Source organism: Oenanthe melanoleuca, chromosome 1 (assembly GCF_029582105.1).
Source record: "Oenanthe melanoleuca isolate GR-GAL-2019-014 chromosome 1, OMel1.0, whole genome shotgun sequence".
Classification (NCBI taxonomy): domain Eukaryota; kingdom Metazoa; phylum Chordata; class Aves; order Passeriformes; family Muscicapidae; genus Oenanthe; species Oenanthe melanoleuca.
The window spans coordinates 102,258,272-102,280,194 of record NC_079333.1 but is presented as its reverse complement, the minus strand read 5'-3'; the positions used below and the strand labels follow the sequence as shown (position 1 = coordinate 102,280,194).

The 21,923-nt window shown below is 35.9% G+C and overlaps 1 protein-coding gene across 3 annotated transcripts in view; it reads left to right on the top strand.

Moving 5' to 3' along the window:
• DMD (dystrophin) overlaps nucleotides 1–21,923 on the top strand; it is a 1,135,346-nt gene that overhangs the window by 353,869 nt on the left and 759,554 nt on the right. For all 3 annotated transcript variants that reach the window (XM_056512754.1, XM_056512922.1, XM_056512842.1), the window contains exons 3-7: nucleotides 1,312–1,404; nucleotides 2,291–2,368; nucleotides 5,270–5,362; nucleotides 12,444–12,616; nucleotides 20,741–20,859. In XM_056512754.1, coding sequence (XP_056368729.1) covers nucleotides 1,312–1,404; nucleotides 2,291–2,368; nucleotides 5,270–5,362; nucleotides 12,444–12,616; nucleotides 20,741–20,859 — 556 coding nt within the window. The remainder of the gene's footprint in view (nucleotides 1–1,311; nucleotides 1,405–2,290; nucleotides 2,369–5,269; nucleotides 5,363–12,443; nucleotides 12,617–20,740; nucleotides 20,860–21,923) is intronic.

Below are 21,923 nucleotides of genomic sequence, written 5' to 3'. Positions count from 1 at the left end.
CTTCAGGAGTGCAGTCAGAGAGAAAGGTCATGGCAGAATAGCTAATAGCACTGAAGTCACTGCTGTACCCACAAATACGTATTGATGAGAAAAAATTAACTTAGATCTGGATACTGTCCTTAATTCTGTATTCTGTTTAGGTAACCTTCCAAAGAAATTGCTACTTCCTAACAAAATATGTTTTTCATAAAATTCCCAGCTAGCTCTAATGAGGATTGCAGTGAGTACCAGAGCAGCATTGCTGACAGGAAAGCAAATGTTTTTCTCTATAATATGGATTCCAAATTTTACGTTGTCCTGTGGTAAAAATGGAAGATGAACAATGTAGGTCAGCATGGCATCAATTCTAGAAAATTAAAATACAGACACTTCTTCTCAAATCAATCAAAGTATCCATGAAACTTCACAAATTAGAAAAGATGTGGACATCTGAAACTATTTTGCATGGCACAAATTAATCACTTCTTTTTATTGTGGTTCTCAATAGATGTCATACATACAAAAATATCTAAAAATGCATAGGTGCACATAAAACTTGCTCAGAGACTAGACAATAAAATTATGTCTATATTTTTAATATTTCATGCTTTAATCAAAACATCAGATCGGAAACTTGGTTTGAATTTTAGAAATAGTGGCTTTTTTTAACACTATCATAGGGGAAAATCACAAGTATTTCCTTTTATCTTTCACTGATGAGAAGTACAAAATGTGAGTAATCTGCCAGCCACTTAGAGAAGTGAGGCTACAGTCCAGTACAATTCCATGCCCTATTAACATAGATATGTTTCTATGATCCTGACTAGAGTAAGTCTGGCTCATCTCTCTCTGTGTACTTCCAGGTTTTTTTCTGGACACAGGGAGCACCTACCAGGCACTAAATTTTATATCACTTCCTGTGTGTTTGGGTTTTTTTTTTCTTGTTTCTCCCCTTCTTTGTTTGGTTGTTTGTTTTGTTTTTTTTTTTCCAATTATTTTTCCTTTTTTTAAATTTTTTTTTTGTTGTGATTTGCACCCTAATTGCAAAGTCTTCTTTGTTTTCTATATATATTAGTATTCAGTTCTGGCTTATTTGTTTGAAATAATGACATACTTGAAATAAAATAAGCATCATTGTCTCTTAAACAAGAGAACTCCATTTAAGACAGAATGTGAAACGTGAAAGAATCCTGTGAGCTTAAGTTATTTTCCTCTTTTGCTTTGTGTTTCACATTCCATATATATATTCTGACACTGGCTTTTTACAGCTTCCTGATCTGTTTTTAATTGTTTTTGGCATTTGAACTAACCAGAGTGATTGTTTCATTTCAGTATGGAAGACGTCACATTGTAGACCTTTTTAATGATTTTCGAGATGGACGAAGACTTCTGGAGCTCCTGGAATGCCTTACAGGCCAAAAACTTGTATGTGTTTTGTAAGGCATTTACTGTATATTGAAGTCTTATAATTGTGATAATTGTAGTAGGTGATATTCACTAATCTCTGCCATTGATGAGGACTTGTGGAAACTATTTTTAGGGATCTTGACTAGATTTCAGTTTCATTTGAAAGTGAGGAAACGTGAGAAAGGCTGTATTAGACAGTAACACTGCGAGGCATGTACTTGAAATGAAAATATTCTACTTTATTTTATGCACTTACTAAGTGCAGCACTGAGAAACAAGACTGAGGCAGGTTCATTTAGATATCTGGATTTTAGCTGGAATAGAATCTAGTGTGTAGAATTAGAATGGTTTTATAATTTCATGCATATGGTCCACCTTGTCTGATTGTACTTGTCTTAAAAGAGAGAATTGCTTGCTCTTATTAATGTGGAAATTCTAAAGTAACACAGTCATGCAAGTTTTTTAATGTCTTGTCTTGTGTTCCTCATTGGACTTTGTAAGTACAGCATCTTCTCATAAGAAGTCTGGGAGATTGAGAATCAAAATCCAGAGATGTTATACTTGTAAATATTAAACAACATGATGCTTATCTGCTTAGTTTCCATAGCAATGTTCTTATATTGTGCCATGCAGTAGACAATAGTGTTAAAAAAAAATCTGGAATTATCTAATTTTATATTCATTTCAATGATTCCTTCACTGAAAATTACCTGCTAACTGTGGATCCAGTTTGTTTCACAATTGACTTTATTTCATGTTGGGAAGCTGCATAAGCCCAGTGTATGTTAATATTCTGTTCTCATAAAGTTGTGAAATAGAAAACTACAGGTGTAGTATAAGATTTGACTTACATATAGTGCACTCTACATTCTGGACAGTCAAGTTTGGTTTGCTTTCTTTATAGGCAAAAGAAAAGGGCTCCACAAGAGTTCATGCTCTGAACAATGTCAACAAAGCAATCCATGTTTTGCAGAGAAATAATGTAAGTATTGTGCCAGGTAGGACCAGAACAGCCTGTAGACAGCACACAAAATGCTTTTTAGGTGTTGAATCAAACACCTTGGTCTATAGTATAAAAGTGCAGGAGTCAAAGCAGCATTATCAATGTGAATTGGACAATTTGTCATTCAGCATCATGGTCAAATGTGTTTTAAGGAGTTTAAAATCCTCTTCCAGCAAATTTTGGCTAATGTATCTATAATGGGTGCTGTCTGAAGACAGCTCAACCTGCGTGATTTTATTCTAAAGAATGGTGTTTAAAAGAAATTTTTAAAAATTAAATACAAGAAGTCATCCATAGCTGGCTATAAGATGCTGCCTATAAAAATAGTTTTTCACAATCTCTGACAATTATGAAATCTGAAAACTCAAGGCTTTTCCTACATTTTCTTTGTTAACTTTCAAAGGCATCTGCCTCTCATTATTCAAAACACTAATCATATCAATATCACTTTCAATTCCACTTTGTAAAGATTGATTTTTCAAGCCAGTATCCTGTGAATCATTCTTGACTAAATGTTCTCATATTATCTTCCTTATGCAGGCATTCTAATGGACTCATAATTTTAGCAGACATTTCCTCTGGCCAACTAATTTTAGCATATCTCTCCTCAAGAATAAATTAAAAAAACAAAAAAACTAACACTTGCTTAAACTTCAGAGTAAGAGGTGACAAAACAAAGATAATGTATTCTGTGCTATATATTATATTGGATTTCTTGATAGCTGCAGGGGGTCACTAATGCTTGAGTTCAAATGCTGAATAAAGTTATTGATTTTATAAATCTAAGGTAATCCACCTAAAGATTTGTACATAAATGAAAGTGACCTTAACAGATTGACATAAAGACCTCCAGCTTGATTGTCCTTTTTATTTAATGGAATTTAATGTAAATAAATAGAAGAAAAAGCTTCAAATTGTTCAAAATCTGCAGCATTTGACACTTTTGGGGAAAAAAATCATCAATACATTTTTTTCACACTAGACAAGAAGGTTTTGATTGCATAACTGGTTTCAAATAATCAGAAAAAAAGCTTTTTGAAGTATTCAGTACCTATCAGCTGAATTCACTGGTGTGCTTTTTTACTCATTTTTCAGGACACAGTAGTAGTCCCTTTCAAATCTGGGAAGGAAACAGAGAGTATTCCAATTCCAAAAAACCCCCATTGTTTTAGAAAGTGAAGTGGTCATCCAGTGGCCATCATATCCATGTAATGATAACCTTGTAAACTCTATAAAAACTAGTATAGTATATATGAAGATATACTGTATCTTGTCAATATGAAGTCAAAAGACCTGCCTCTGAAATAGTTTCCCTAAGCTTCAATAATTTGACAAATTATTTCTCTGGGACTTCAGGAATGCATTCCCAATGGTTCTAAAGTGAATTAAAGCTTGTGATAAAGTCTAAGATTTTCTTCTGATACGTTCCATCTTTGCTCTGAGGTTCTGTAGTCATCTGGGTAGTAACACTGAAAAATGCTGCTGCTTCCAGTCAATCCATTTCACAGGATTTTGTTTCCATAGAAAAGTGACAGGGTTGAGGGGGAGCATGGGGGATGTGAGGAGTGAGGAGTTTCTCCAGTGTAGGCTTGGACCTCCCTGTGGTAATCTGGGCAATGTTCCTCTGCTTCAGTAAAACAGATGTGGGCTCTGTGTGTTTAGGCTTCCACTTCCAAAAATATAGAATATGCAGGCACTGCCCTAATAAACGTGGTAGACTGCCATTTGCTGCAAGGGATTCCAATTTAAATTTAGCATGCAAAGTCTAAGTTCCATTTGGGAAATGTCCCAAGGCATTGATGATTAGAATAAATAGCCAGTCTCATGTGCTTTTAGTACAAAATATCAAATTCTTGAAGAAAAGAAGAAAAGAGTTCATTGAGCATTTTAAATTTCTTGATAAATATCTAATTTGTGGTTTGTTAAAAAAAAAAAAAAAGAAAAGAAACTAAAGCAGTTTGTTTTGAGGGTGAAAATCTTAAGTCAGTTTGCAGATGTAACTTCAAATAACCTCAGAAGTGCACTAGAGACTGCGGAATGTAGTTTGTGAAGGAATGGGGTACTTTGCCATAAAAAGCATCAGTTCTGGCCATGAAAAACTGAATCTATAAAACAGCAAGGATACCAATTTTAGTCACAATTCTATCCAAATATGCAGGACAGCTTATAGTCTTCCATTTATAACCCTGAATTTGGCTTCTATATTCAGATAGTATAAAAAGTGGGGGAGGGTGAAGGATCATTTCCCATGTGGAGGAAGGAAAATTCCATGGTGGTAAATAATGATGCATTATGAAATTTCAAATGCATGATAGAATTATGGAAAACAACATTAATGGATGAACTGTTGTGGAAAAAACTTGCTTAGATCACAATCACTGCTTTATCTGAATGCCAGAACACATCCTGTGTATTTCTTTATATATTATAGAATTTAATTAAGGAAAATTAAGTTATGTTTTAATCTAAATATGTAATGTCTTGGGTTTGTAGGTTCTTAAAGTGCCTAGATATGTGTGTGTTAACATTCAGAAAATTATATTATGTAAGGTAAGTATAAAACAGAGTAGAGTAGTGGGTTTTTTTCTTCTGTTTGTGTGATTTGTAATTGTAAAAGCATAATATAAAATATATTTGAGTTATTATAACTATTACTTTTCATTTTATGTTTCACAACATGCTGTAGCTGGAATAATAGGAGCTTCCAGATCACTGCTGGTTTTTCCCAGAGCATTAATTGTGCCAATTATAAATGTGAATTGTGTGTTTATGGAACACCAAAAGCCAAGTGGGAGATTTTCCTTAGCCTATCTCGTCATCTCCTTCCAACCTCTTATGCTTGTTATTAACCTTTTACAATTTTTTTTTGTTTCTATATAGGTTGATTTGGTAAATATAGGGAGCTCAGATATTGTGGATGGAAATCATAAGCTGACTCTTGGTTTGATCTGGAATATAATCCTCCACTGGCAGGTGAGTGGCACTGCTCATTGCTTCCTGTGAAATACCTTTATTCCACTGATCTTTTCCCCATTATCATCCAGCAACCACCTGCAGAGTAAACATAAGCATTGCAATGTGCTAAATCAGTAAGTATTATGACAGTCTGCTTACATATTATCAAGTATACTGACAATATTAAGAAGACAAAATAGTTTTTACAGGATTAGAAGAAACTTTTTTGACTGTAATATCACAGTCAGATATTGCAAGACTATATATATGTTACCCTAACAAAAATGGATAAACAAAGCCAGTGTGGATTTCTTTTTAGTATCTTAGAGAGAGTGACTTCTCTATTTTAACGAAATAATCACATCAGTTGCTTTTTGTTGCTGACCCATCCTGCCAAGAATTATTTTTAGAACACTAAAAAGTTGCTAGACTGCCTATTTATTGAAGCAGATGTGCCTCATTTCGCTTCCTTTTTCTTTAGAGAGAAAGGAGGTTTTGTGATATGGATCTCATAAAAAAGCAGCATGGTAGATGAGGATGCTTAGCTAAAAAAATTCTGAGATGGCAGTAAAATCAAAATTCAAAAAGTTCTAGCATCTCTATGCTCTGAATCCATGTGTTTGTAGGAATCTGGCCTAAGAGTCTGTCTATTACTGTTGACTATGTTCCCCAGGCAATGATCTACAAGTTTTATGTAGAATAACCAGAAAAGTTGATGGGAAACAAAGCTTAAAAGACTTTAAAACTGAAACACTAATAGCAAAAATCAGATGTATATCATTCATCTAAGTAGGGAACATTTTTATTCTAATTTTACAGGACGACAACAACAGAGAAAAGCTGCAGATAGTTAACTCATTTCTTTTGTCTCCTGTTTCAATATTCCTAGTTTAATTGCATAAAATTGTACTAAATTACTTATTAAGAGCAGATGGAATATGATACCTAGCTATACAACTTCTGCCAATAATCCTTGAATCACTCTATTTTAATTTGTATAAATTAGAGACTGAGATGACTAATTATGTTCAAATTAATATTTTGTTTTCTTCATATTTTATCCTGAAGCAAAGTGTTGAAGGTGTGCTTTAGTAATAGCTGTGTACTTACTAATTTCTTTTCAATCATTCCCACCATTCCTCCTAACATGTGCTTGCACAGACACACAGAAGACACAGGTAGCCTGATGAGCTTTCTGCCATATCAAAACCAAAAAACCTTTTGTTTGCAATGCAAAAGTGATTAATTTCAAACTTCATCTTGAGCCTAGTGATAACTGTGATGGCAGCTGTGATGGTACCCATGGCTTCAGCTTGAACTACTTGTGGATGAAAGGTCCAGGGATCATATTTACAAAGCAGTGATTAAAAGTGTGACTCTGTCAGCATAGTCATAATGATTCAGTCCAAGTTTAGTCAATCCCTGGTGTTCTGTGATGCCTTAAAGATCTAGAAATAACTCCCTTTTGAGGCAGTATTAGTATAGGAGGTAGTTGAAAATCTGGTCTTTAACTGGAGGCCTCAGCAGCAGGTATAGAAAAATGCCCACCCCACATAAGACAAATACAGTTTTATAAGTTTAGGTAATTTCCCCCATTGGTTCCACCCTTTTCCAGAACCCTCCCCTTTAGATACTAACTATACTTTATAAGAAAATCTCTTAAGATATTGTTTTAACCTTGGTTCCCAGAGGATTTAACCTTGGTCCCCAGATAGGACTGGGGCCTTTAGGAATCTGTTCTGTCTTTCTGTCTAACAGGGTAGGTGAAAAGCTTGCTACAAATCCATGTAGTTATACAATAATATGCTACAGAGCTACAAATATATGAGAATATATAAAAGCAAAAAGGCAAAAATCAGTTTGCATTACTGTGTTTCACTTTGTTCTAGTCATGAAGTACTGAAAGTGACCTGCACCTTTTTATTCAAATTACTGTAAATAAGATTCTATTTTATCTAGAATTCAGTTTTAGGTTTTTTTCTTAAGAGTAGATCATACCTGATTGGCAACAAGAAAGCATTATTAAGCAATAACCCTGTTCCTTTTGCTTAATGATAAGTAATTTTAAAAAATAATAATAAAAAAAATGGCAGATTTATATTTTGGCTTTTCTCCTTAAAAAACCAAAAACACTCAGGAGCTGTTCGTTTACTGCCTATTACCCTCAAAGTACTGGATGAGTTCAAAATAAGCTTGCTTATTTACAGCTCTGTGGAGAAAGTCTGTTCTTTTCTGGATTTTCTTTCAAATTTTAAAGCTAATTGCATGATCTAGATTATGTTTGTGATTGTTCTGCCCTGCTCCTAGGTATGATCTTACATCCTGACAGAATTTATGGTGAAACACAGCTGTAAATTTCTTAAGAAATTCTTCTTCCTTTTGGTTTGCTTATCACAGATTGTCCCTGGCAACAAGCAGCTGGAAACACAATAAGTTTATACAGGGTCAGGGCCACCAAACTTATCTACCACTTGTCTCAGCGTGGTAAAATACCAAGACCACTATATTTTTTTCTAGTTTGTGGAAGGCCTAAAGACAAATAAATAGGAATACACAGGCAATTTGATTTAGTGCATGCTTGTGTAGTTTGTGTTTGTTGGTGCAAACCTGCCTCTGAAGATCCTGAGACGATCTTAGGAACTTAAAGGAAATTCATCTGTCTACATCTAAAACAAAGAACAGAAAAAAATATGAGATTATTGTTTGTGTGAACACTTGTGTTGTTGTAGATGAACAAGCAAGAAGCTTTTCCACTTTCATGTCCTGCAGCCAGGACCATGTAAGGACACAACTGTACTTACACATGACAACATGATGGTCTCTTACAACAATGCTAACCTCTTTATTTAAAATTAGTTTTAAAAAAGGAATAATGCCAGTACCAATCCAAATGGGTATCAGCAGTCTCATTGAGGACTGCAGTGGTAGGGGTGGTAGAGGCACTGCAGCACACAGGATTTGACCCATTGTTGCCACTCTCATCTCTGTGCAGTGGAAATTTCATGGCTTTCTGTATCCCCTGTGGTGATTGTGTTCTTTCTTATATAGCCTCTTTTATTCAGATTATTATTAAAAGGTTCTCTGAAATGGAACCGTCGTTCTGAGTCGAGCACCTGCTGCCAAAGCTCTTTACAGTACTGAATCCATCAGACTCTATTTTCCTGAAGCTACTCTCACAGCTCTGTGATCCCAGCCTCACTGCAGCATTAGCATATAAGTAGAAACAGAGGAAAACTATTAATTTCTGAACTGTTATATTTGATAAACTCTCTTAAGAGTGGAAAAGCATTCTATATGGCAGTGTGTAAATTGTTATGTTTTTAGAAGTGAATTTATTTTCATATAAAGCATGAAAGAAAACCTCTAGCAAAAATTATTTGGACCAAATCTTGACTTTCTCTGGGAAAAAACATAAAATAATAGGTCTATACATAAGGAAAATATTTCAGAGGGGGCATTTCACCAGCCTGCCAGCCTCATTTGGAGACTTAATAAAAGCATCAGGGTTATTGTGCACATCAGTATTTGAATATGAATTACCATTTTACTTAATTATGATTTTTGATTATGGAAATTAAATGCTTCTGTCAATCCACCTTGAATCGATGAACAAAGAATATACTTTACTTTGATAGGTGTCTTGAATATCTATGAAAATGTCCTTAAAAGTGTTCTATCAAATGTATTTGAAAAGATTTAGTGGTTCTAGTTATAAAAATGTAATCTATGCAGTCAGAATACCTGAAATCTAGCAAGTAAAAAATGCTAAGTAATTCTGTCAGGGAGATGTAAGGTTCCTATTTTATTAGGAAAAATGAAAAATTTTTGCTTTGAGAACAGGATTTTTTTTTTTTTTTTTTTTTTTTTTTTTTTTTTTTTTTAATTGTCTCTTCCCTCCCTCTTCTTTAGGGTCTGGCATACTGAAGCCAAGTGCCAGTCTTACAGAATGTTACATGCCTGAGTGCTGGTTTTAGGTGAAAGAGATTCAGTGTGAACCTGAGATCTTGCTGTGTTCCTTGTCCTCTTACACACTCAGCAGCACATTCCAGATTCCAGGACATGGCCCACAGTGGGAAGATCAAAGGTCCATTGCTGCTGTGGCCAGGGCTGGCTATGCTGCTTTTGGCCACTGTCTCCATATGGTGACAAGAGTAGCAGTGCTCTCATTCTGTCCACAGCTTTCCTTTTGGCAGCCTGGCATTTCAGAAGCCATCTCAGGAATGTCTGTATTGTCCTTTCCCCCCTGCTTCTATCGAAATTTAATCTTATTACATAGCATATGTCCATTCCCAAGGAAGAGCAAGAATATCTGTGCTCTGGAAGTCAGAGTTTCCTGCACCTGAAAGCTTTGTGTCCTGCCAGGATACACTGCATTAGAAAGAAATGAACAGCAGAGGTCAACTCATCACCTGACAGCATGAGGCAGAGGCACTTTGAAATAGCTGCAGTATTTGAGCCTGGATGCTGAGGGAGTTTGTCTGAAAAGCTCTTCAGGCTGACATGAGCACATCTCTATGTGCCACTTTTCCAGCAGTACATCTTAACTGAGAAGCCTTCAAAAAGCTTCCTTTTCACCAAAATGCCAGCCAGCACTCTTGTGCTCAGGCACTGATGTTCCAGGACCAGCCATCCTGCAGCCAGTGTGGTGCTGTGCCTGCAGAGCATGGCATGGTGCTGCCAAGGGCACAGCTGGGCTGGGATGGCAGTGCCCCTCAGGACACCAAGGTGGACAAGGTGGCTCCAGCTGTAGAAGTAGAGTTACCCACAAATTCTCACTGAAGAGGAAGGAAGAATTCAGAATTCCGAATGAGATCAGACCCTTTTACTCTGTTCTTTTAAATGTCTAACTTTCCCTAAGAGGCAACAAAAAATCATAAATTTAACAATCTTCACTGTTGCAAAGAAATGCAGTAAAAAGAGAGCAAAACTTTATCTACTGTAAGCATATTTAACTAAACAAGGTGAGTTTGAAACTGCTTTCTATTCATTTACTGAAAAGTAAAAATAAATGTTGGATTTGGATTCATCACCTCAATTCATCTGAATAATTATCTTCATGATGGCCCATTTTTTTACTAATTTTGTCTAATCTCTGTTCATAGACATAGCTCGTTTCTATTTGATATCAGCTCAAACACATAATCAATTCTGTGTTATGAACCTTTCTATTTCTAAATATGGTGTTCTTGCATTCATTCAGCTATCCTTTAACGATAATGTTTGTTGTATTGTTTAAAAGTTAGAATTTTCTTATAATATTCAGAAAACTCTCCTTGGAAATATAAGCATATGATAAAATTAACAATGAAGAATGAAATCTAAGCTTGGACAAGTCTCCTTATCTGTGACAGTATTTTCTAGTCTTTCGTATTTTTTAAGTTTGGTGCAATAGATGCTAATTCCAAAAGTTTTCTTCTTTTTTAGCATCCAGATTAACGAAAAAAAAAAAAAACAGAATTCTGTATTTTTATACTAGTCAAGGTGCCTGGGAATATAGAGGCCAAATCTCAGCTTCTTGCTACATTATATAAATCTACTTTGGCATCTCTCAAAAATAAAGACATTAAAAATATTGTCAAGAAATTCAAAACATCCACTTAGACGTATGAAGCAAAAATAAAGAATATATTTCCTAATTTTATTACACATTTTTTCTTCCTTCTGATGTAAAAAATGGAGACAACTATAAAAGGCTTTTATGCTTATCTGACAGAATTTATATTAATTTTCATTGGTGAAAATTACAATCTAAGACTAAAGTCAGGAATATATCCCATGAAATTTAAAGAGGAAAAATTTCTCCTTCCATCTTAGAAACTAATAACATGTTGAATAATGTTTACACCTAATTATCAAAAGGAAAATTAAGGGCACTGTTACTCTTTGGGCAATATTCATCTGGGATGCAAATCCAAGATGTTATTTCAGTAATTCATATCTTCACAAAATCAAATGATTGAATTAATTACTGTGAAAGTAGCGAGCAGCTTTCCATACTCAACAATAAGAGGTTATCTCTGTTTTTTCTACATCACAATAATTAATTGTTTTTGTTGTTGACTGTTCTTTCAGATTACAGCTTCTGCATATCATCTTACAATTTTACAGTTTCAAAGTGGTCCACCCTTTATCATAAAGTAGATTTTGCCCTGAGTGTTGTTCTTTAACTGACTGATACTGGCGGCAGAGCAATTCAAGGGGAAAATGACAATGAAGTGCAATATTCCCTAACTGAATAAGCAGCAATAAGCAACTTCATAGTTAAACTATATCCTAGGGAATATTTTAAAACATCTGCTATTCTAAAAGATATATGGAGAAAGCAATGAATTAAAAGGTGTTACTTTACAGGAAAATAACCCTTAATAGAAGATTTATGTGCTCTTTTACTAGTACAGAAATTGATCGGAAATAAAAAAAAATCTACTGCTTTCTGTCAAACTCCAGGATAATATTTATAAAAGCCTTGAGGCTTTTTGTAAAATAATAACTGTAGATTGGTAGGCTGTCTCCAGTGAAAAAGGAATATTAACTTCATTAAAAATAATAAAATTGAAACATATGGAATGCTCTTTTAATGCATGCAGTGAAATTGACTTTTCATCAAGTGCATATATGCAAATATAGTTTGCACTTTTAAGTCAAAAACATTATCTACTGTGCACTGAGGAAATTTATTTTGCCTTGGTGCTATTTCAACTCCATCAATGAGAGAAAAGGCTATTCATCATTTTATCAACTTTTGCTGTAATGTATCATATAACTAAGGATGTATTTCCAGATCAAAGAAAACCACAAGGAGAATTACTTAATTTGAAAGAACTCTGTTACCACAAGGGATGCTAATAAATATGCCTTCTCTGTCCCTGCTTCACCTGTGGCACAGGGAGGAATGCATTCAGGGCATGTCAGTAGCTGTTGTCTTTTAAACATTCAGAATTGATTGCTGTCATTACATTGTGAAAACCAATATGTCCTTTAATTACTTAGGTGTTTATCTTTAAGGTTGAAATTTATTTTACTGATGGTTTTTAATTTCAAGAAGAGAAATAGTCAGTTTTTAATAAGTTCAATCATTGATCAAATTCTTTTATTGCAGGTCAAAGATGTAATGAAAAACATCATGGCTGGGCTGCAGCAGACAAACAGCGAGATGATTCTGCTGAGCTGGGTCCGTCAATCGACTCGCAATTACCCGCAGGTCAACGTCACCAATTTCACCACTAGCTGGTCTGATGGATTGGCTTTCAACGCACTCCTCCACAGCCACAGGTAGGAAAAGCAGCTTTTCTCTGTTCCAGTGAGCTTGTGACAGATGGCTGTAGCAGGGATTGAGGATGGCCTATCTGTTCCGTGGGTGTTTCAGCATTCTTTTAAATGATCAGCTGTTGGCTTTGATCTGGGTGCTGCCTTTTGTGTCATACTAAATCCTGTCATGGAGGGAGAGCTTTTCACAGCATGACCAAATATACACAGCTCAGATCCTTTCCTGGAATTTCGGTGTTTATATCAAGAAGATAGTCTCAAAGAGTACAGGCTTGGAAATTTTTGAGAAGAGCAAGGAGTAGATCCCAGCTAAGCCTTTGAGGTTGTCCCAGAGGGAGAAGGAGATTTTTCTGTGGGTACTTAAAGAGGGAAAATGAGGTGTCTGTTGAAAGCCTCTCATTGCTGCTGAATTGAAAGTATGGATTTGCCTCACAAGGACGCAGCTGTAGAAGGTAGCCTTTATTTTCAGAACCTTTAATGTCATTCCACCAACTAATTTGAGTTCTTAGCCTCTCTCAGAAGTTGCCTTCTTCTAGTCTATGCTGTATAAAACTCCATCTCTAGAGATTCAGAGTCCTCCGAGGGTTCTGTGTGCGTGGTTTAAGGAAGAGGTGTAAGTCAATCCATCTAAAAGACTCGGTTCTTGCCACTGCTACTTCTGAAGCAGGATTGCTTTTTCCAACCTGATAAACCTCCTAACTTCTCTTCTCCTCCTATTATACTTCTCTCTTAAAGGGGACTGTCCTGCAAGATTGCTGACTGCTCAAGTTATTAGGGAGTTGAACTTTTTAACCGTGTAGTGGTTTAAACACCATCCAGATAATAAACTCTATATAAGCTACTCCCTTCCCTCTGCTCCCTCTGGCAATGGAGGAACAAAAGCAGACTTTGGGTTGGGATCACAATTTATTGAAAGCAAACAGCAATGGAATAAGAAATGCACAGCAACAATGGCAATAATAATAACAAAAGTATACAGAAAGAGAGCCTGTTTTTCTCACAAAAAAAGATGGTCACCCCCTTGACTTAGTTCCACTTGGCAGCCTGGACAAGATGATGATGAGCACTCCCTGGAGGTCATGTGGCTTCCCCAGACAAAGACAGGATGGTGACTGTTTCCTCATGCTTCTCCACGTGGCAGCTGAGGCCAAAGACATGATGGTGAGGAGGGCTCTCAAACGCCAAGACAACGGGAAACTGACAAACAATCCCACCATGTAGGGAATCATCCTAGAACAGGTTTCAAGCACACCAGCTGCATTCCATCCAAGGAGCCACAAGTGTATTTTCCCCTAAAATTTCCATATTATTCTAACCTCTCTTAGGATGTGAATATAACTTCTCAGTTTCCTCTAATTTTTATCCCCACTCATCTTTCCACAACACCTTTCCACCTAGAGACAATATCAGACTGCCTGTTCCCTGATTAGGGTATCTGGTACTCAGATATTCAGACTGCATTCTCTGCAGGACCATGTAATACCTGGTGTTGAAAATCAGTAATCAGCAATTCCTTTTTGTCCTTCTCTGTAGGAATAGCTTCAGAAGTCTGAACAGAGGAACTCTTTCAGGATCAGTCCCTGGCTGGGGAGTGCAGCTGCCTGTAAACCACACTGGGATTGTCTAGACAGATCTCTGTGTCCTGTGTCAGACTTTATGCACTGCTGTGTTCAGTTCAGTGCAAAGTTCACCAGATGAACATTTATTTCCTGCTTACTGGAATTTATGCTCTTTATTCATGTTTTGTAATTCAGGTCTGCAAAACTTAAGCCTGCTTTTACTCTTTTTCTGTCTGCTGCCATAAATCTTGCATAGCTTTCTGCACAGTGAGCCTATTTTCAATAGAAGTGAAGAAATACTCCACAGAAGTCTTGTATCTTGCCCAGTAGTTACTGCTCTTATCTGGGAAATGGCAAGTATTCAGTCAGATTCATGGAGGCAAGTCTCCAAGACACACCAGTCATCTTCTGGACTTCAATCACTAAATTCTCTGCAAAAGTTTCATTTCCTCATTTCCTCCAAAGCCCTAATACAGTAATTTTTAAGATGAACCACTGATTTTTGATTTTTGTTTACTTTGCATTTGATGTTCAGTGTGTGGGAACACTGAATTGTCCTTCAGGATTCCAGATGGAATCAGTTAAATAGGTACACTAGGACATTCAGTACTCTGGAACTCCTAACTGTATCCTATAATAATAAAAACCTTCTCTAAAGGAGTCTAATTCAATCACTCTAAGATGTAGGTACATTAGAGAATTGTTGGGTGTCAGAGTGCCTTGGATTTAGTGTCTAAAGAGGACAGTTTGAATATACACTGAAGAAAAGTTTTCCAAGAGTGATTTACATGAATTCTCAGAGAAACCTGGTGTCTCACACATCCTATGCTTTATAAATATTTTGTGGTTTGCTTACATAGAATGATAAACACTCTGATGACAAACACTTCTGAATTTAGCTTTTCTGTTTTCCCTGTTCAAGTTTTCCAGTTAGTTTTTTTTTCCCCCAGAATTCCCTATTTCTTCAGTTCTCCTATTCCATTTCTTTCTTGTCTATTTTCTTGATCTCCATAATGTTTTGTCCAGATCCTCTCTTCTTTTTTCCTTTCATCCTCTAACTTTATTCCTCTGCATTGACAGGAAAGGAAGTGGAGTTAGTCATAGGAAAGGATAGCTATAGTTTGTAAAACAGGTATTATATTTAATTCATACAGTGAACTTAAAAAACCAAAAAACCTCCAAAACCCATCAGAAAACCCCAAACATCAAAAATCTCTCCAACACTGGAAGAGTGATGCTACCCAAAGTTTCTCCATAGTATTTGGACTCTCTAAAAGTGAGGATAGATTTTGTGGTGGCATTAAAGCTATTTATTTTCCAAACCAATCCCTTTCCTTTATGCATGGTGATATTTTCATTTCTTTTATATAATGTTTTCAGTGATGAACAGGTGACTGTTTGTTTTGGTTTGTAGTTTTGGTTTTTTTAAGAGGTTCAGACAGTAATGTGAAATTTGGATCTGGATGAATTTTCTAAGCATGTCCTTAAAGGGATTGAGGAAAAGTAAGAGACTATCATGAAGCACTGACCACATAGTATGCTGTGAGGGCAGTGGGAAGCTTTATTTCTCACAGCCTTTAAACCCACCAGTCCCTAGCTTTCAGACTGCAATTTTGACCGGATCAGATTTTTCTAATGGTCTATATCTCTAATTTTATGAAGGGGTTAGTTTAGATAGATTTTCCCATGTCTGTAATTACCATGTTTCTGTGGATATTTAGGCTGTTGAGCAATTGCTTTCAATACTGAGTTCAAGAAGCAGTGGAACACAGGTCACCTGGGAAACCTCCAAGGGCATATTAGTGAGTCCAGGGTGTGAATTTTCCAGATATAAGCTTGGCACATGATCTCTTGAATGATATATTCTGCATTGAACTGAAAGGCAGCAACTGTGGAGTGGCATCATCACCCTAGGAATATACAGAAGCTAAAATATTTTGAGGTCAGTCTTTCTACAGTTGAAGACCATACACAAAGATCTTACCCTATTTACTTATTTTAATCTTTTTCCTCCAGGTGGATATCAGAGAGAGCTTTACCTCTTTCCTCTCACTTCGTTGGGGCTCTTTTCCTTTTCTCCCCTGGCCCTTTAACCAGGATTTTGAAGTGGGAGCAGGTGGCATTTATTACCTTCCTCCTTGCTTCTTAAAAATGCTTGAACTTAGGCCAGGTGACTGCCTTGCAAATGAGCATTTCACTGCAGCTGTTTCTGCTTCAGGGTGCTAGAGTGAGGAGGGAAGGAAAATGGCCTTAAAAAGAGGTACTGAACAGAGGCAAAAAAAGGTTTTTCTTCAGTACCTTGTAGGAAAAGTAAAAGCAAAAACAATGGGATGAAGAGTTATGAAAATAATCTCTTTTTATCAAATTACTAGGTTATGTATCAATTGCTCTCTCCTGACCTTTTTTAATTGTGAGAGTTCTAAAGACATATACAAGATGTTCTTGTATGAAAGCTAAAGCAACAAGTACGGAAATTTTCTTTTGAAATGGAGATGGAAAATTTTATGATCTAAATGTGAAAATTTTATGTCTAGAGTAATGGAAAACTGTTGCTTTTCTTATCCATTACTTTAATTTTTACATAGATGTCTGTCAGGATTTGTTTGTCTATAGTATACACCAGATTAAATTTTCTCATTCTGGCTGAACTCGTTCTGTTGTAAATGGGGGTTAGAGAGGATGTAGGGAGTCTCTTTTTTAATTTACTTTTCTTGAAAATATATTTTGAAAAATTTCAGTTTTGTTTTCTCTTTTATCTTTTTTGTTTTTATTATTGATATTTCCACTAGTAAGGCAAAAGAGCTGTTGGTACAAAAAATACCTTATGTTTGATAGAAATTTTGATTTTTACGATGTAAACTTCTCCATTGAATCCTTCAATCCTTTCAATTTTGGCTTTCTATGGTCTCATTTTAAACTGATATAAGACTGGTGCTGTTTGAGCTGATTGGTGAATGGCTAGATAAAGTTCAGCATGTTCTACTTAATTCTAATTCTTTAAAAATGTGTGTGGCTCTACTCTTCAACAAGAGGAGTGACAAATGCTAGTTATTTTTCCTTGGGTTTGCTCCCTTTCAGACAAGACCCAAACTGCAGAGATGAGAATAAATTTCATCTCTATTGATATTATTTGAACATTTGAATTATTTGTCAGAGGACAAATTAAGGCAGAGAATCAGAATTCCATTTAATTTCTTTCCTTAACTATTTAATACCTTCTCACTTCTGTATTTAAAACTTCTTAGCTAATAAGCGCTGTAATTTGAAAATCACTTTCAGTGTTGTTTTGGGGATTTTCAAAAGCTATTTTCCACTTCCCACAATTATTGATCTTCTAGTCTATAATATTTCTCACAATCACACTTGGCAGTATTTCTACATAAATACACCCAATGCAACATCCTGACACATAGCACTGGGAAGCTGCTGCTTCAAGCTGATATTATGACACTGTTATACTAGTGATAGAGCTATGGAAATGTGTATAGCAACAGAATCTTTCAACAAAGGGAAGATCTGGAAAGTTAAATGCTGATGGCCTAGAAAGAGCTTTTTGAATTTATTTTTATTTGAATTAAATTGGTGCTTATCAGACCTGAGTTGCAGTAGGTGGCCATGTACTTGTAAGTTGTCTTTGAATCTGTGCTGTCTGCTTTATGTGCAATACTAAGAAAATTGATAAGGAATCTGACAATGACATACTAAAGCTTACTAATTCTCTTCTGACTGTGTCTCAGAGGGTTCAAATCTTTGCAATCTGTAATGAGTGGAGAGAGATGCTGTATGGCCTCTACACTGGCAGCATACAGATTAAACTCAGGTGTTAAGACATGATGTTGTTTGAAACCAAACTATTTGATTTTTAAAAGAAAAACAAACAAAAACCACAAAACAAACTAACCAAAAACTATGTGTGTCTTATATTGAGTGTCCTAGGTCTACAGATGTCATGATAATAATTTTAGACTGTCTTGGTACGTTAACTTGAAAATCCCCTCCTGGATTATCCAACTGAAAAGCTGGAATTGACTATCTAAAATATTATTAATCATGGCAGAAGTTTTCTCAGGAGGGGTAAGACAATATTGTGACATTCCTCAAGGAGCAATTGTAAATATTCATGCTCTTGCCCAGTGGAATCCTGATTGATTAAAAGTATGTTCCTGGATATAAAATATTGTATCACCAAACAAGGAATGATTATGTGAAGATAGTGTGCTGCTCTGAGTATTGCAGGTGTGCTTAGAGCTTTAAGCCAAATTAAAAGAGAAAAATGAAAAAATGAAAAAATTGAGGGGGAGGTAGTCCCTTGGATACAATTCTTTCCTCTCCTTGTCCTAAAGGCTCTTCTTACCAAATAATCTTTTTACAGTCTAGTCTATGTAGTATAGATGCAACACATCCTTGCCAAATTTTTTAAGACAGCCAAAATAGACAGTTTTGTAGTTATTACAGTGTTCTCTTAGCTAAATTTGCTGTGTGAGCTTGTGCATCCTATGCCTAGTATTAAATTTGGAGATAAGGATGTTAGTAATATCCGTGTGCTTGCAGAATAAGTTATAGGGGCTGTGGTGGCTTGACCCCAGCCAGCAGCTGAGCACCCAACAGCCATTGGCTTGCTTCACCCTCTGTTCCTCCAGCACAGGGAAGAGAATGGGAAAAATGAAAGCAAGAGAACTCTTGAGTCGAAATAGAGATTCTTTTAATACATGGAGCAAAGAATAGAAAAACAACCGAAGCCCAGCCACTCTTCAAGCAGGAGACACCTTTCCAGACAAACTGCCCCAAACCTCATTCCCTTCCTTTACCCAGGTATTTATGGCTGAGCAAGTTATATGCCATGGGGTGTCCCTTTTACTGGCTTGGGTCACCTGTCCTGTCTGTGTCCTCTCCCAGTTTCTCACCCATCCATCCCCCCGTGGTTTGAGGGAGGTAGAGCGAAAGGAAACAGAGAAGGTCTTTTGTGTAAGCACATTTCAGCAATACCTGGTTGGCTCTGAACACTATTTATCTATACATGAAAAATACAGCATCATGTAGACTGCATCGAACAATGGTAATTCCACCCCCAGTTAAAGGAGAATGGCCAAAAATATTTTTTACTAATTATGTGCATCTAGTGTGTATTTTGCACGTCTGTGTTTTAGTAAACAAACCAGTCTATGGGATCATTGACTTAATCAATTCATGAGTAAACCCAGAGATTACTATCTAAGTTTCCTCTCCCTTATGCACTCTGTTCTCAGCCAGATTTAACATTAAATTACCATTAATTAGCATTTGGGTTATTCTGCATGTGGGAAGGAGAAAACTCTAATATTTAAGCATGTATGCAGAGAGGAGTAAAATAACTTAGGATAGCTTAGTTGTTTCTATGTAAATCACTCTCCTCTCAGAAAAAAATTGGGCAGCAAAGGTACATAACTAGAGAATAACTGCCAGGTAAAGGGCATTTTTTTCTCTACTCTCCTGACAGTATTACAATATGATACAGTGAACACTTTTTTCATTTATTATAACTCATGAGACTATTTAAAATTAACTCCTAAAATTAATAAAAATGTGAGTAAATCTGTCATTAATTGGAAAATTTAAATTGTGTAAATAATGTGTTTGATTTATCTCTAGTTGAAATTATACATTTAAATGTCCTCTGATTTAGAGCACTGTATTGAAGTCATAAATAGCATAGTTGTTTTTCTTCATATTACATGCACAGTAATTACAAGGTATTTGATTAAACTTTATTTCTCCAGAGTGCCTGATAACAAATTCTGATTTCCTAATGGATAAGTCTCAGATGAAAAGCCAAAGATGGTGCTGTACTGACATTATTTATACTGCAAACAGTGCAGCTGCTAATACAACATCCCAGACTGTGCATCTGAGCTATAATTCAGTTTTGGTCATTCTGTCTTTTCCTGTAAGAGCACATAAATTGTGACTTGACAGTGTTAGGATAAGAGTTGAACTCTGTTCTTACAGGTGTTTCCCAACCCAAATGTTTCTATGATTCTATGACTTTTTTAACCTCTTGAGTGATTTCATTCTGATATAACAGTGAGCTGGTAATCTCAGAAGCAATTGCATTCTTAGAAATATAAATTGAAGTGAAAGACTGGTGGCTGGGGAAAGGCCCCCAGATGGCCTCAGCAGTTCTATCCTGCTTGTCCTGCCACATGCCAGTCCTGCTCATGGCCACAGCACCTGCACTTCCCACTCAAGCACAGTTTGGGGCTGGAATGAAGGAGCCAGTGTGCTGTGGGCGTTGTGGGCAGTGACAGGAGCCCAGTGCTGTGGGGGAGAGCAGCAGGGGTCCAGGGATATGAGGTTTCAGGTTGTTGGGACTTGGAGGAGAATAAGAAATATGGACGATGTGATTGTGGTGGGTATGGATGAGAACAGAATACAAACCCATTAGAAACCGAGCTTCATTAGTCCCAGGGCCAATTAGCATGATCTTTCATTCTGAAAATAAAAAAGTTGATGCCAATGCTTAGCTTTAGAAGTACATGAGTAAATGTAAGACAGAAAAATAAGAAACTTATTCTTCCTTTTATTTTTACTTCAGACCAGACCTATTTGATTGGAATGCTGTTGCTTCTCAGCAGTCACCTGTACAACGATTAGACCATGCATTCAACATAGCCAGGCAACACCTGGGAATAGAGAAACTGCTTGATCCTGAAGGTTAGTAGAAATTATGTTTTTTGGTGTTTGTTTTTTTTTTTTTCTTCAAGTGGAAAAACAGTTTTGCTATGCATTTGGTGATAAATTAATTTTGCTATTTTGTTGGCACAAGAATTTAATATTTTGTGCGATAAATCAATCTGATAAATTGAAGCAGAATCCTTTACTTTTAGAGCTGTTTGCTCTATTGAAATAGCATAAGGTTGCCTACATATACATGCTCTAAAGTAATTTTTTTTTTAGCTTTGGGATGCATTGAATTGGAGGCATCTCAGAAAGCTGTTGATTTCTGTTTTGAAGATTTAGAGCATCTGCAGCTTTTATATCTTCTGGAAAGATCTTGAGTTCAAATTACCTTTTGGTACATATCCAAGACATAAATTCAAATACTACATACTCATATTTTTAAATATGACTTATATTTCTCTGCATATTGAAATTTTATCATGTCTCATACCACTGTCATTTAACCTTAACTGAAACAGGATTACCTATTTTACCTTGAATTATCTTTTATACATCCTTAAACCATCATGTTTGAAAGGTTCCTTGTTTTTCACATGTTCACTTGAATTCCCTACATTTCTATATATTCTGACATAGTTTCTGCATTACTGACAAGCTAGTAATTTTCCCTCAGAGGATATTCCTAAAACATTCTTTGCTCCAAGGCAATTGGAACAGTTGTTATATTATAGATCTATGTGTGTGCATTTATATACACACACACCTTTTTCCATACAATGATACCTCTGCTGTGTTCTCATGAAGTTTCTTATTAAGCCACTTCTAAATGAACTTTTCTATGTTTTTGCCATTCTCAGTGACTCATTCATGGTGAATTTTTCATGGGAAGAACTAATTAAAAGAAAATGCAGAAATTAATTTATTGATAGCATTGAGTCTCTTAATGTTTAAATACAGTTGGACATGTCTCAATTGTTGAATAATAAGCTTGTAACTCATGTATTTCCCTAGGAGAAATATTGAAAATGTATGTAGTCAAATGGCGCAGAATTTCTTGCCTAGGACACTCTTTAATTTCTAGAACTCTGTTTTGGTGA